Genomic DNA, 13,675 nt, shown 5'->3' with positions numbered 1-13,675 from the left:
GAGTAGCCCCCACTCGCCACAACAAAGCCCGCGCACAGCAACGAAGACCCAATGCAGCCAAAAATAAATAAATTAATTTTAAAAATTCTAATAAATAAGTACAACTTTTAAAAAAAAAGACCTACTGACAACACAATATGTTGATGACAACACAGAGTAACAGGAATTCTAATTTTAGTAAAATAGTGTAGGACAGTGAAATAGGATAACCAATTTTGAAAAGGGTCTGCTAGTTTCTTATTAAACTAAATATTCCCCCATTCTTTGACACAGTAATTCCACTCCTAGTGTTTATGCAATGAAAGCCTATGTTCATAAAAACAAGTATACAAGAATAGTCATACCAGCTTTATTCATGATAGCCCCTAACTGGAAACAGGTGTCCATCAATAGAAGAATGAATGAACAAACTGGGATAATACCACATTCCAGGACTTCCCTGGTGGTGCAGTGGTAAAGAACCCGCCTGCCAATGCAGAGGACACGGGTTTGAGCCCTGGTCCAGGAAGATCCCACGTGCCACGGAGCAACTAAGCTTGTGCGCCACAGCTACTGAGCCTGCGCTCTAGAGCCCGCGAGCCACAACTACTGAAGCCCACGAGCCACAACTACTGAAGCCCGCGCCTAGAGTCCGTGCTCCACAACAAGAGAAGCCACTGCAATGAGAACCCTGTGCACCGCAACAAAGAGTAGCAGACAACAACCAGAGAAAGCCCGCGCGCACCAACAAAGACCCAACGCAGCCAAAATTAAATAATAAATACATAAATAAGTTTATCAAAAAAACCCACCGCATTCTGTTGAAAGAAGCCTTACACAAAAGAGTACAGTATACAGTATATTTCCATTTATACAAAGTTCTAAAGCTTTAGATATTGAGCACTTCAGACGTGACTAGTGTGAATCGAAATGTAATATAAGCATAAAATACACATGGGACTCCAAAGACTTAGTACAACTCCCCCCAAAATATCTCATGAATAACGCTTTCATACTGACTATAAATTTAAATAATACTTGCATTAAAATATATTATTAAAATTCATTGCTTCTTCTCTTTTTACCTGTTTGATGTGAACACTAAAAAATTTTTAATTACATATGTAATTTAAATGTTTTGCAATATACTTCTGTTAGGCCATGATGATCTAAAACTTAGAAATAAAATAAAAGGGGAACCACATATAACAGACCCACTCAGGGATTATCTGATTCTCTGGGGGTAACAGGAATATGTCTTACTATTTATTATTGATTAGGGCCCAAACTCTATAAAGTTTAGATACTAACTTTGCAAATGATAAGAAGATTGGTAAGCTGCAAATGGTTTTTGTCTGGTAAAGAGGCAAATGCTTTCTGATGGAATGATTTCTGCCCAGTAAACAGTAAAGCCCCAGAAATTAAGGTTTTATCACCCTGTAAGACCAGAATTCATTTTGAATCTCAGTTTTCAATCTTATTTCAGCATTCTTGCTTTCGATGACTAAATATACTTCATCTCATCTACAAGCTTTTGAATTAACTGTACTATCTTGCTGGTTCCCTATATTCTGAGCACTTACTATATGCCAGGCACTGTACTTGACTTACATTAACAAGTTCAAGTCTCAGAAGAGTCCTAAAGGCAGGAACTATTATCCCCATTTAAGAGATAAGGAAACTGGGACTTCGAGAGAATTTCCCAGCTCAGTTTCACTCAGAATAAAACAAGGTATAGAGTAGTTACACAGCTGAGATTTAAACATGTCTGACACAAGTCTGGCCTCTCAGTCTCTATTCTACACTGTGTCTTTGTTATGAGGGAAACTGTCCCCCCTCAAAAGAGGTATGTTGAAGTCCCAACCCCCCAGGACCTATGAATGTGACCTTATTTGGCAATAAGGTCTTTGCATATTTTATCAAGTTAAGATGACTAATATCTAATATGACCTCAGAAAAAGAGGGAAATTTGGACACAGACAGGGAGAGCTCCCATGTGAAGAAGAAGGCAGAGACTGGAGATTGAAGAAGAAGCCAAGGAACGCCCGGGGCTACCAGAAGCTGGAAGCGGCAAGACAGGGTTCTCCCCTAGAGGCTTTGAAGGGAGTATGGCCCTACCAACACCTTGATTTCGGACTTCCGGCCTCCCAAACAATGAGTCAATAAATTTCTGAGGTCTTAAGCCACCCAGTTTGTGATACTTTGCTACCGCAGCCCGAGGAAACTAACCTAGTCTCTGAAATGGACAACATTAGGCGGCTACATGGATGTGGAGGTGAGAGGGGTACCACCAGCAATATGGGACCCACACCTGGAAGGCATCTTTCCTCTGTCCCTCATCTGTGCTCGCAAAATGCCCTACCCCAACTCACAGGGCGCCGTGTCAGGACAGACTGCGTCGGGGCCTTCACAACACACCGGGGGCTTTCAGAGGTAAAAGCCTTTGTAATGGGCAGAAGGGATTACTGGGTGTCCTGTCTCGCACGCCCTTCTGGGTTAGCTCCACCTTTCACTGTCTTAAACTATGATAGTAATACTAAACCAATGGTAAACTGAGAGCAATGCAAAAGATTCCTGCCTGGCGGAATACAGTTGATTATTTCCCTGTGGTTATTGACCAGTTCAACATCCACTCATAAATTTATTTCAGCATTCCCGAGCTCCTACCTGTGTGTGTTCTTGGAATTCTCCTTTGAACTGGCTGTAACATTGTATGGGTCCCCTCATTCATAAATGAGTGAAATGAAATCTTTGACACGTGTTCATCTTGTATCTGTATAAGAGCTGATTTTCCTTTCCAAAAAAATATCATCCTTCCTCACCTGCTTCCCCACTTTGGCAACTCCTCCAAAGATGAGAAAACACCCGCACGGAGTGACAGGTGATAAAAGGAGGATTTCCAGCCTCAACACCCTCAGAAACCCCGGAGTCCTCTGACTTACGCCACCAAGATGGCAAAAAACAGACTCGGAGTTACCTCTAAAGAGTGTTAACACGCTGGTTAGCAGGTCCTGCTTGTCAAAGCAAAAACTGCACGGGACAAGTTGGACAGGCAAGAAGTCTTCATTCAAAGTATTCCAAAAAGAGACAGAGGCCAGAACTCAGTCTGAACTCAATGCAGCTGAAACACAAGGCAGTTGGGTTTTTAAGAACTGGGGTGGGGGGCTTCCCTGGTGGCGCAATGGTTAAGAGTTCGCCTGCCAATACAGGGGACACGAGTTTGAGCCCCGGTCTGGGAGGATCCCATATAACGCGGAGCAGCTAAGCCCATGCGCCACGGCTGCTGAGCCTGCGCTCTGGAGCCTGTGAGCCACAGCTGCTGAGCCTGCGTGCCACAGCTACTGACACCCGTGCACCTAGAGCCCGTGCTCCGCAGCAAGAGAAGCCACCATAATGAGAAGCCCGCACACCGCAATGAAGAGTAGCCCCCGCTCACAACAACGAGAAAGCCCATGCACAGCAACGAAGACCCAACGCAGCCAAAAATAAATAAATAAAATAAATAAATTTTTTTAAAAAAAGAACTGGGGTGGGGGTTGAGGGGGTAGTAGGTCATGTTTGCGAATTGGCTTCACCTGAAGGAAAAGGAAACTTTCCTGCATCTTCTGGACAAGGGGTAGTTTCACAACTTGGAGAAAGGTCCCCATTGAAGTCAGGCTTCTAGGGAAACCGGGAGATAGAGGTGCTATCTCCTTTGATGTTTATATTTCAAAGAGATAGCTCCCAGGTCCTTGTGAAACACATTTCCTGGGTTGTAAAACTGGCAAGAGGCTTTTAAACAGATTTATATACATCTCAAAAGAGCAGAGAAAGAATTTACAATGACAAGTTTTCTAAAGCAAATGCTCTAAGAAACAGGAGGTCCGGGGCATCTGTGCTTAGGTCATCTGGATTCTGTCAGGGACCAGGGTGAGAGGGAGGACAGTACTTTAGAGGCAGGAACAAGTCTATCTAAAGTTTAGTTAAGCTGAGGGGAAAGTTACAGCCCTCTTGTTCATGCTCTATAAGGCCGGTCTGCCTGGGTTCCAATTTGGACTCCGTTGCTTATTAGCTGGGTGACCCGAGGCAAGTTACTCAACCTCTCTGGGCCTGGTTTTGTCATCTTTATAAAAAGCGGATGATTAATACTTAACTCATAGGATGGTCGTGTAGATGAAATATGTTAATCCAAGTACAGCATTTAAACCAGTATCTGGCACATAATAAATTTATACTTGCTGTGGGTTAAATTACTTTACCATTCTGAGCCTGCGTTTTCCCAATCATCCCATCTGAGAATTTAAATGGAAAATTAAGTGAAATGATGGGTGCAAACAACCTTAGCCCAAGCCGGCCATCTGGTAAAACTCTTTTAAATGATTAACATTCCCATAACTATAGTTACTATTACTGATACTGATATTGTTTGTTGCTCAGGCTCTTATTCCCTATTTTGTTACTATAATCACGATTTACTGTTATTTTATTATTAACTCACACTACTCCCTACTATGAATGGTAATATCAGCAGTATTACTTTTTTTTTTTTTTTCTGGCCGTGCCACGTGGCTTCCAGGATTGTATTTTCTGGACCAGGGATTGAACCCAGGCCACAGCAGTGAAAGCGGGGAGTCCTAACCACTGGACCACCAGCGAATTCCCAGTATTACTATTATCTCACCATTCTGCACACCTGCTTCCCCTCCATCAAGCAGTCCCGAAGCCTGCCAGGGTCTTCCTAAGCCAGGCTTTTCCTCCCTGGGCGCCCAAGCTTTCATCTGATTGGAGGAGATGGTGGTGGGATTCAGGCCCGAAGTCCCCAAGAGGAAGCAAAAGTGGACAGCGGCACCCACAAGCCCTCTGGACAGGTGGGATGCCGGGGCCAAGCCACTGAATGATTCTTTTTTTTTTTTTAATCATTAAGCTAGGCTATTTTTTTATATACAATTTTTAAAGGTTACTTTCCATTTACAGTTACTAAAAAAATATTGGCTATATTCCCCGTGTTGTACAATGATTCTTAAGAAACCAGATTGATGAGGGGCTTCCCTTGTGGCTCAGTGGTTAAGAATCCGCCTGCCAATGCAGGGGACATGGGTTCCAGCCCTGGTCTGGGAAGATGCCACATGCCGCAGAGCAACTAAGCCCGTGTGCCACAACGACTGAGCCTGCGCTCTAGAGCCTGTGAGCCACAACTACTGAGCCCACGTGCCACGACTACTCAAGCCCGCGCGCCTAGAGCCCGTGCTCCGCAACAAGAGAAGCCACCGCAGTAAGAAGCCCGTGCACCGCAGCGAAGAGTGGCCCCCGTTCGCCACAAGAGAAAGCCCGCGCGCAGCAACGAAGACCCAACACAGACAAAAATAAATAAAAATAAATAAATACATTTATTTAAAAGAAAAAAAACCGACGGCAAAGTTGGTGGGGCCTGAGGACCGTGTACAAACCTGTGAAACAAAGCTCCCCTCTGCTCCCAAACATTGCTAAGAGTACCATTCACCCCTTCATACTGCTCAATGGTCTCACCCGGTCTCCCCCTCACCAGTGGGATCACCCATAAGCACGGCTAAACCTCAGGAGGTGAAAAGTGTTCAAAACCAACGTCCCCCGGGGCTGCAACTCCGGATCTCAGTTTCTCCATTTCAGTCTTGGCATTCCCACCCTAGCTCAGCTTCAGGAGGTAGAAATATCTCAGGTAGGTTATACTGAGGTAGGTCAGCAACGAGGTAGAAATAACTCCTTTAAAACACTATACAAAGTAATTAAACTTTTATTGAAGCCTTATGTGCCAGACATTGACCACACTGAGGCGTAAGGCACAGTCCCTGCCCTTGAGGAGCTCACAGTCTATAAAAGAAGACAAAGAAGATGCCAAAAAATGATTCCCACAAAGATTCAGGGGCAGGAGGCAGAGCCCTCAGACCCCATCTATCCTATTCCAGGTTGACTGTGAGAAAGCGAATACGAAGCTTATCACTGTCTCTCCCACCTTCCCTGGGACAGCTCTGACTTCCCTCTGACCTAGGCACCAGGAGAAGACCAGGGAGAGACAAAGATGAGGGGGATACAGTTGCTGCCCTCAAAAAGCTGGAACACCCTGGCAGGATATATACAATGGTAACTTTCTGTCCCAAAGCCGCAAACCAGTGCAGCAAAAGCTAGGGAGAACAGGGGCTGGGCCAGCCCAGTCCAGTGGTGGAAGAGGGAGTAATGGGAAGGGAGGGTACCCATGGCCAAGGAAGTAGGGCAAGAGGTAGAGAAGTTCATAGTAAGGTGACAGTAGCCACAGCCAACAGAAGAGCCACCCACCCCACTGAAGGAGCTGCAGAGCCTTTATTAGGGGGCCCATCTTTTATGGGGTACTGCCCAATATTTCTACGGTCTTGGTGGCCACTAGTACCTCCAGCCGAGGTAGATTCCTCCACCTGGGAGGTCTCAGGTTCGACCTCTTTTGGAGAAGTCTGGCTGGCTGGGGCTGGGGTGGGTTTGGTGGTGGAAGTGGAGGACGGGGCTGGGGTGGGTTTGGTGGTGGAAGTGGAGGCCAGGGTTGAGGCAGAAGTACTGACAGAGTTGTTTGCAGCCAGAGTGGTGGACGGAGGACGGGGCAGCAGGACAAGGGGCGGGAATTTAGAGGAGAAATAGGTCTTGTTGCGGAGGTCCGAGTTACAGCGGGACCCCTGGCAGCAGGAGCCGCTGAGCGTGAACCCTGGGCCTGTCGCTGAATCCCGGGTGCAGGACTCATCCTGGACGCAGCCCCGGACAGGCAAGGATACAGTCACATTAGCTGCAGGAGGGAGACACAGGTAGGTCCGTGGTTGGAGGGAGGGGGTAGGCACAGCCAGAATGAAACTTAGGGGCAAGACAAGAGCAAGAAGACCCAAAACAGGGGACAGAAGGACTCTGCATCCATTAAACCCAAAGTCTCAATTAGGGCCCCACTTTGAGAAACACTGTCCCACTGTCTTTGGCACACGGTGGACCACATTTCCCATAGTACTTTGAGAGGAAAAATGTGTAGAATGAACTACAAGTCCCACAATGCCTTGGAAGAAAGGTTTGAACTGGGATACAACACCTCTCACACGAGGAAAGAGCAGAAGACCATTGCCTCCCTCTCTCTCCCCCCACCCCTCACACCACCCCCACCAAAATTCAGTCTTAGAGTCAGAATTACATTTGCCATAATACACCTGGCAGAGGATGGAATTTGAAGAACATCTCCCATGGTTCCCTGAAGCAGAGGCCAGGAGGCTGAACTACATCTCTCCTAATACTTTGGGACAAGTGGGGACACTAACCCTTCAGTTTTAAGGAGTCAGAACTACACTACCCACGATGCCTGGGCAGAAGCTTGGAGGCTTAAATACATTTCCCATTGTACATCCTCCCATTCTGCACCTGGCAGGCCTCTATGAAAATTGTATTTCCCCAAAAACTCTAGGACAAAAGCATTCCTATTCCCGTGCTATACTGGGAATAGGACTGCATTTCTCAAGATGCTCTAGGACAAGCCACGAACTTAGGCCTTCAGTTCCCAGAATGCGCTGAGGTGGGGGAACCCTTTGGGTAAAGGTCTACCTACCACCCATGAGGCCTCAGAAAGGCTACCACAACCTGTGAAGGCCTGGTGCTTCGAGCTCACTCACCTGCCGTCAAGGTGACGTTGCCGTCGAAACAGCCCTTGTACAAGTGGTCGCTGGCGTTGTAGCACCTCACGACGGGCGGCGCCGTACCCTGGCACTCCTTGCGGCTCAGCCCCACGCAGCTGTAGCACTCGGCCCCATTAGGCTCGTAGTCACTCTCATTGCCTGCGAGAGGGGCGGGGAGGAAGGAAGGGGTCGAGAGGGTTCACGAAGCACAGCCCTGCTCCGCGTCCCTCCAGACCACGTCTCCGCCCCTCGACGGACACTCAGCTCAGCCTATAATCCCGCCCCAGGGCGTGGCCCCGCCCCCAGCCCCTACGGAGTTCTCCCGCCTTCCCGTTGCGACCGCCCCTAGCCGCTCAGCCCAGACATGGCTCCGTCCCTGAGCTTGCGGCCCTGCCCCCACCGACCTGCGGGGATGAGTGCTCGCGAGGTGAGGTTGAGCTTCGCGTTGCAGCGGTCCTGGGAGCACTGATGCAGCTGGACGAAAGCCAGAATCCCGTAAAGGTCCAGTCCGCGATCATTCTTGCCCGGGAGTCCCGAACCGCAGCCCCGCACTGCCACCGAGAATTGCCCGTGGACTGCGGAGAGGGGAGGGGGCGGGGGTCAGAGGGGCGGGGCCTGGAATAGACCGGCACCAGAGAATAGGCCAGGGTGGGAGGGCGAGAGCCTCAGAAAGAGCCGATCCGAGGGGAAAGAACAACAGACCGAGGGGCGGAACCTGAAAGAGAGGAGTCTGAGGGGACAGACAGGCTGATAGACACTGGACACAATCGACGCGGGAGGGCCAAGAGTGGAGCTAAGACGGAGCACGACCATAGGGAGTCGGAACCGCAGGAAGCAGCATCAGAAGGAGCTGAGACCGACAAAAAAGGCACAGGATCAGAGACGGATGGGGCCTCCTAGGAGCCGTGGCCGCAGACAGGGGCGGGTCAGAGGGGCGGAGCCTCAGCCTAGGGATTTTAGGAGAAGACCTCTAGAGGGATCTCCATCTCCAAGGGCCCCATTGGATGGGGGAGGCTGGGGTGGAGAGGATTCTGGCAGGGACAGAAGTGGGTAGGGAGATCTCAGTGGTCCAGGGCAAATGGATAGGGTATGCCCTTGAAGGAGACGAGGTCCCAGATCAGGGTTCTCCCAGTTCACGCCACCCATGCGCAACTCTCCGTCCTCATCCCTCTAGGCCCTAATGGCGTGGTTGTGTTGAAAGGCCCACGCCAGGCTGAAAGGGAAGGATGGGGCTGCGTTCAAGGGGGTGTGGCCAAATTCAGAGGGAGGGGCGGGACCATAAGGAGGAGGGGCCCAGATGGAGGAGCGTAAAGGAGTATGCAAGGATCCGGAGGCCCCACTCACTAGACTCCACCGCCCCTACGGCCTCTGTGCAGACGTCCATGCCTGGCGCGCACTTCACCGTCTTAGTCTTCTGAGGAGAGCATCCGTCATCGGCTTTCTGCACGCAGCTGTAACACTCCAGGGCCTGTGCTCCTGGGGGTACAGAGGCAGGTAGAACTGAGCTATCCCTACTGAATCCTCCTCCCCCAAAGGAGAAATAGTCGTTCCCACTCCCTCTGTCCCTGTGCAATTCTATTGCACACCCTTTTCCAGGGCGGCGTAAGGAAAACCTAGCCGCAAGTCTGTCAAACGTCCTATGCCTGCAGTGGGAGCATCTTTCCCACAGCCCTTTATGCCCAAGGTGGGGGATCCCTGCCATAGACGGGGGTGGGGGGACTTCTTCCTACAGTTCTCCACTCAGGATGGGAGAATTTTACCCACAGTCAAGTCAGCTCGGTGAGGGATCCCTTCCCACAGCCCCCCGTCTGCTTAGGATGGAAGAAATTTTCCCACAGTCCCCTCTGCCCAGGGTAGGAAACCTTCCCGCAGCCCACCCCCTCCCCCGACCCCTCTGCCCAGGATGGGAGATCCTTCCCACAAGCCCGCTCTGTATGGGGTGGGGGAACCCTCTCTAGAGCTCCCACTCTATCCCCTCCGCCCCCTTCCGGCAGCAGACTCACCTTCTAGAAGCAGCAGCGGAGGCAGCAGCAGCAGCAGCCAGCCCGTTGTCCAGATCGCTACCCGGGAGCCTGCTTTCCTGGCGGGGTCCATGGTTCCGTCCTGCTCTCTCGGCTTCCACTCTAGCTGTGCCGCCTCCCAACCCGGGTCCTCTTACGTGAGCCCAGGATGAGTAACCTCGCCCCAGGCAACCCTGGCCTTGCCCAACCAGGCCAAATCAGCCTCAGCTGTGGGGTGCGACACCCGCCCCTGGATGCGTCACCCACCACTGCCAAGGAGTGAAAGGGCGGGAGTCAAGGTTCCCTGGCAGTTCCCAGGAGAAAGTCTGTGTGTTTGTGGCGGTGGGGAGAGGATATAAGGCTCACACAGAGGGTCTACTCAACATTCAACACTCAGTAAATGTTGAATGGGTGCAGGCTTTGGGCCGGGTGTTGCTGGAGACTAAACAGAACCAGTGCTGGTCTTCACAGAGCTCACAGTCTGATGGGGGAGACACATATTAATCAAATAATCATACAAATTGTTATTTACAGCGAGGACAACGAAGGAAGAAGTGTAGGGAGCTACAAGGAGGTGTGGCATCTAAAAGTGGGGGCTGGTCAATGAAGCGTCCCTGAGGATGTAAATCATCCAGGTGCCTTACGCTCTTAAAGACTTGGAGGTTTAGCCAGTGAAGCAGGTCGGGATGGGTGCAGAGCACATTGCAAAGCAGAGGGCTCAGCACGTGCAGAGACCTCGGCTGGAAGCAGCATGGACCCTTCGAACACAGAGAGGAGAGCAGTGTACCTGGAACTCCTGTACCTGGAGCTCAGGAGTGAGGGGGAAACTGAGGCAAAAGAGGCCATTCCAGGCCCTGAGGAGAGGTTTGAATTAATTCTGAGAAAGATGGAGAATGTTTCACGGGGTCTAAATCAGCTCCGAGACACAATCAGATTTGCTTTTTAAACTATCAATCTGGCAAACGATGCAAAAACTTATCAAGAAATGAATTCACTAATCCCAGGGAATTATGCAGCAATGAAAACGGGCCAACTACTGGCCTGGGTGCCAACGTGAGTCTCAAAAACTTTATGTTGGGAGTTCCCTGACAGTCCAGTGGTTAGGACTTTGCCTTCCAATGCAGGGGGTTCAGGTTCAACCCCTGGTTGGGGAGCTAAGATCCCACATGCCTCGCCGCTAAAAAACAAACAAACAAACAAAAAACAGAAGCAATACTGTAACAAATTCAATAAAGACTTTAAAAATGGTCCACATCAAAAAAAAATCTTAAAAAAACCCCCAACTTTATGTTGAGCTCAAAAAGCCTTAAACAAGTAGAAGATACCATGTGACTCCATTTCTATGAAGTTCTAGAACAGGCAAAGCTAATCAGTGGTGATAGAAATCAAAATAGGGGTTACTTTGGGGAGGGCATTGCCCCAAAGGAGTAATAGTAAGGAACCCCTACTATCTTCATCTGGGTGGTAGTTACACATGTAACTGCAAACATGTTAAGAATCGACGAGCTGTACGCTGTACATTTTACATTTATGCACTTCACTGAAGGTACACTATTCTTACACTATTCTTACTATGAAATTTTACTCCTGCCTCTGCCATCCTCTTGCTGTGTGACCTCAAGCAACTCCATCTCCCTCTCTGAACTTCAGCTATTCTTACCAAAAGAAAAGGGTGGGGGAGGAGTGCCATTGTGGCCTCAGTAAAAAAGGAAAAGAGTAGAAGGGGCAAGAGAAGGCCAGGAGACCGGGGAGGGAGCAGGGCAGTCTCCCAGGTAAGGGAACAAGAGCCTCTGATGGCTGGGAGTTGGCTGGCGGCTCACAGCGATGTCTGGGTGCTCTGTTACACCCCTGCACCAACACATATGCGGCCACACTGTGACCACGATGGAGTGAGACACAATCAGGACCACTGCCTTCTGTGTCTGAACACAGGAAAAAACAAGAACACTGTGCAAACCACAGAATGACTAAGCTTCCACATATATAAGCTAATAGAAGTGATTGCTTGTATTGGGTTGGCCAAAAAGTTCGTCTGGGTTCTCTGTAAGAGGTTACAAAAATCCGAATGAACTTTTTGGCCAATCCAATGTTATGTATTATTTATATTATATTATTATTTAAACTACAGCTTTAGCCTTGCTTTGTTTCTCCTGACTCACAGATAAGATTTACCTATGGCAGGAAAAATAGCGGCTGTGTTCATAAAGGTTTTATCTGTTCTCCGGACCCCATGGGGCACCCCCATCGCCAATAATGACTAGCACCTCAGTCACCTAGGTTGGGTTGCTTGTCATCATGCTGAAGCTCAGAGAGAGAAAGTGAGTGGCTGTGAAGTCATTCAACACTTCCCCCTACCTCCCTGCCTCCCAGCCTTGGAATCCCAGCCTCACTTATGGTTTGCTGTGTGACCCACTAAGTGTCTTCACCTCTCTGAGCCTCTGAGGTGTCTGTTTTATAATAAAGGGAGGAGAGTCTTTCATGGTGGAGTGAGGCAGTGGACAAAGTATTAAGTCTGGAGTCAGACAGACTGAAATTTTACTCCTGCCTCTGCCATCCTCTTGCTGTGTGACCTCAAGCAACTCCATCTCCCTCTCTGAACTTCAGCTGCCTCCTTTGCCAAACAGGTCTGAAACCCCCTGTCTCCAGAGGGATGGAGCGAGGCAGGGCTACAATTCTATTATTATTGTGCACTCAGGAGGCCCTTCAGGTCCCAGCTGTGTGGGAGAGTTTCAGGGAGGAACCCCAACTGGCCAGACCAGAAGATCTGGTGTCTTGGGAGGGAGTAGGACCCAGGGTGGAGAGTCTCCTCTTGCTCAGGCCTGCCGAATCCCGGGTGCGGACACCAACCGCCGCCCCCCCACCCCAAACCTGGCCCAGGACCAAAGAGCAGAGGGAGGTTTAAATACCAGACCTCTACTTAAACCTACTCTGTGACTCTCCCCAGCTCCCCTCCACAGGGGTCACTGCAAAGAGGTTTAGAATTGGTTCCCCAGAGAGATGAACAGAGGAGTCAGTGTGGAGGCACCTGGTCCCCAGCCCTGGAGTTCATGCCAGGGCCTCAGACAAGCCTGGGGCCATTTCCACTATGGGTTTCGTGTCCCCTGGGGAAGGGCAGGCTCTGAGCCCAGTGATGTTCCCAGCCTGCCTCAGACCCACTCCTTCTGGGATGTGATGTCTGGGATGCGTCAGAGAAGGGATGGGGTCAGAGCCCGGGCTGGCTACATAATTTGTGGGGCTCAGTGCAAAATGAAAATATGGAGACCTGGTTCAAAAGGCAGGAAGGAGTGTCATGAAATGTACTAAAGGAGAAATGCTCTTTTCCTTTCTTCCTGCATCTCTCTTGACCCCATACGGTGTCTAATGTCATGTTCCCTCAGGCACAGGGATACTGGTGGGGCGAGCACAGACTCTTACAGGTGTCTAGAGACCCTGCCCCACAACTAAAGCAAACTGGTTGCTGGGTTCCCCTTCCAGCAGCCGCCCGCCACCGTGCCCCACCTGAGATGCCAAGAGGCACAAGTGCCTGGATTTCCCATGAGCACTCAGGCCCTTGTCGGGGCTGGAGGATGGCGGAAGTCACAGGGCAGAGGCCGGGAGGGGAAGGCAGACAGAACCTATTCCGGGGAGGTGGGAGATGGCAGGTGTGGGACCTCATTTGAGCTGAGGCTCCAGTCCCCCCAGCTCAAGCTCCACACCCTTCAGACTTCACTTACAAAACACAAATTCAAATACAAAATTAAGAATTTCCAGATGGCAATCACAGATGATTAAAGCCGAGAGGGCTCTTCTGAACATGGGACCTGTCAACTGCACTAGTCACATGACCGTGAAGCTGGCCCCAGTAAGGGGACAGTTTGCAGAGGGGCTAAGGGATGAAATGATCCAAGAATCTAGATGCCTCACACCTGGAGGTAGAGGCCAAGGAACACCTTGGGTCCCCAAGGGCCTGGGGGTTGGAGTGTTTGCATTCTGGGGTTTCAGGAGCACATCTGGATCCTTAAGGAATCCTGGGATGGGACACCCAGGTCCTGAAGAGATGGGAACCAGAGGGACTGGATGCCTAGTTCC

The 13,675-nt window shown here is 49.9% G+C and overlaps 1 protein-coding gene across 1 annotated transcript; it reads right to left on the bottom strand.

The window, feature by feature from the left end:
- Positions 1-5,712: 5,712 nt before the first annotated feature.
- On the bottom strand, positions 5,713-9,765 carry LYPD3 (LY6/PLAUR domain containing 3). Its single transcript, XM_060131554.1, has 5 exons — positions 9,611-9,765; positions 8,952-9,083; positions 8,012-8,182; positions 7,605-7,766; positions 5,713-6,742 (listed from the first exon to the last, which is right to left on the bottom strand). The coding sequence occupies exons 1-5, from the start codon at positions 9,699-9,701 to the stop codon at positions 6,222-6,224; spliced, it is 1,077 nt and encodes a 358-aa protein (XP_059987537.1). The 5' UTR covers positions 9,702-9,765; the 3' UTR covers positions 5,713-6,221.
- Between the last annotated feature and the right edge of the window lie 3,910 nt (positions 9,766-13,675).

Source organism: Lagenorhynchus albirostris, chromosome 19 (assembly GCF_949774975.1).
Source record: "Lagenorhynchus albirostris chromosome 19, mLagAlb1.1, whole genome shotgun sequence".
Lineage (NCBI taxonomy): Eukaryota > Metazoa > Chordata > Mammalia > Artiodactyla > Delphinidae > Lagenorhynchus > Lagenorhynchus albirostris.
The sequence above is the reverse complement of the archived record's forward strand: the minus strand, read 5'-3'. Positions and strand labels throughout refer to the sequence as shown.

What these genes read in the sequence shown, in the direction of transcription:
- LYPD3 (XM_060131554.1), bottom strand. Translation starts at nt 9,701, where the DNA reads ATGGACCCCGCCAGGAAAGCAGGCTCCCGGGTAGCGATCTGGACAACG. An exon ending in TCCGCTGCTGCTTCTAGAAG is followed by an intron (nt 9,084 to 9,610) that starts GTGAGTCTGCTG and finishes CTGTACCCCCAG; the next exon opens with GAGCACAGGCCCTGGAGTGT. An exon ending in CGTAGGGGCGGTGGAGTCTA is followed by an intron (nt 8,183 to 8,951) that starts GTGAGTGGGGCC and finishes CCCTCTCCGCAG; the next exon opens with TCCACGGGCAATTCTCGGTG.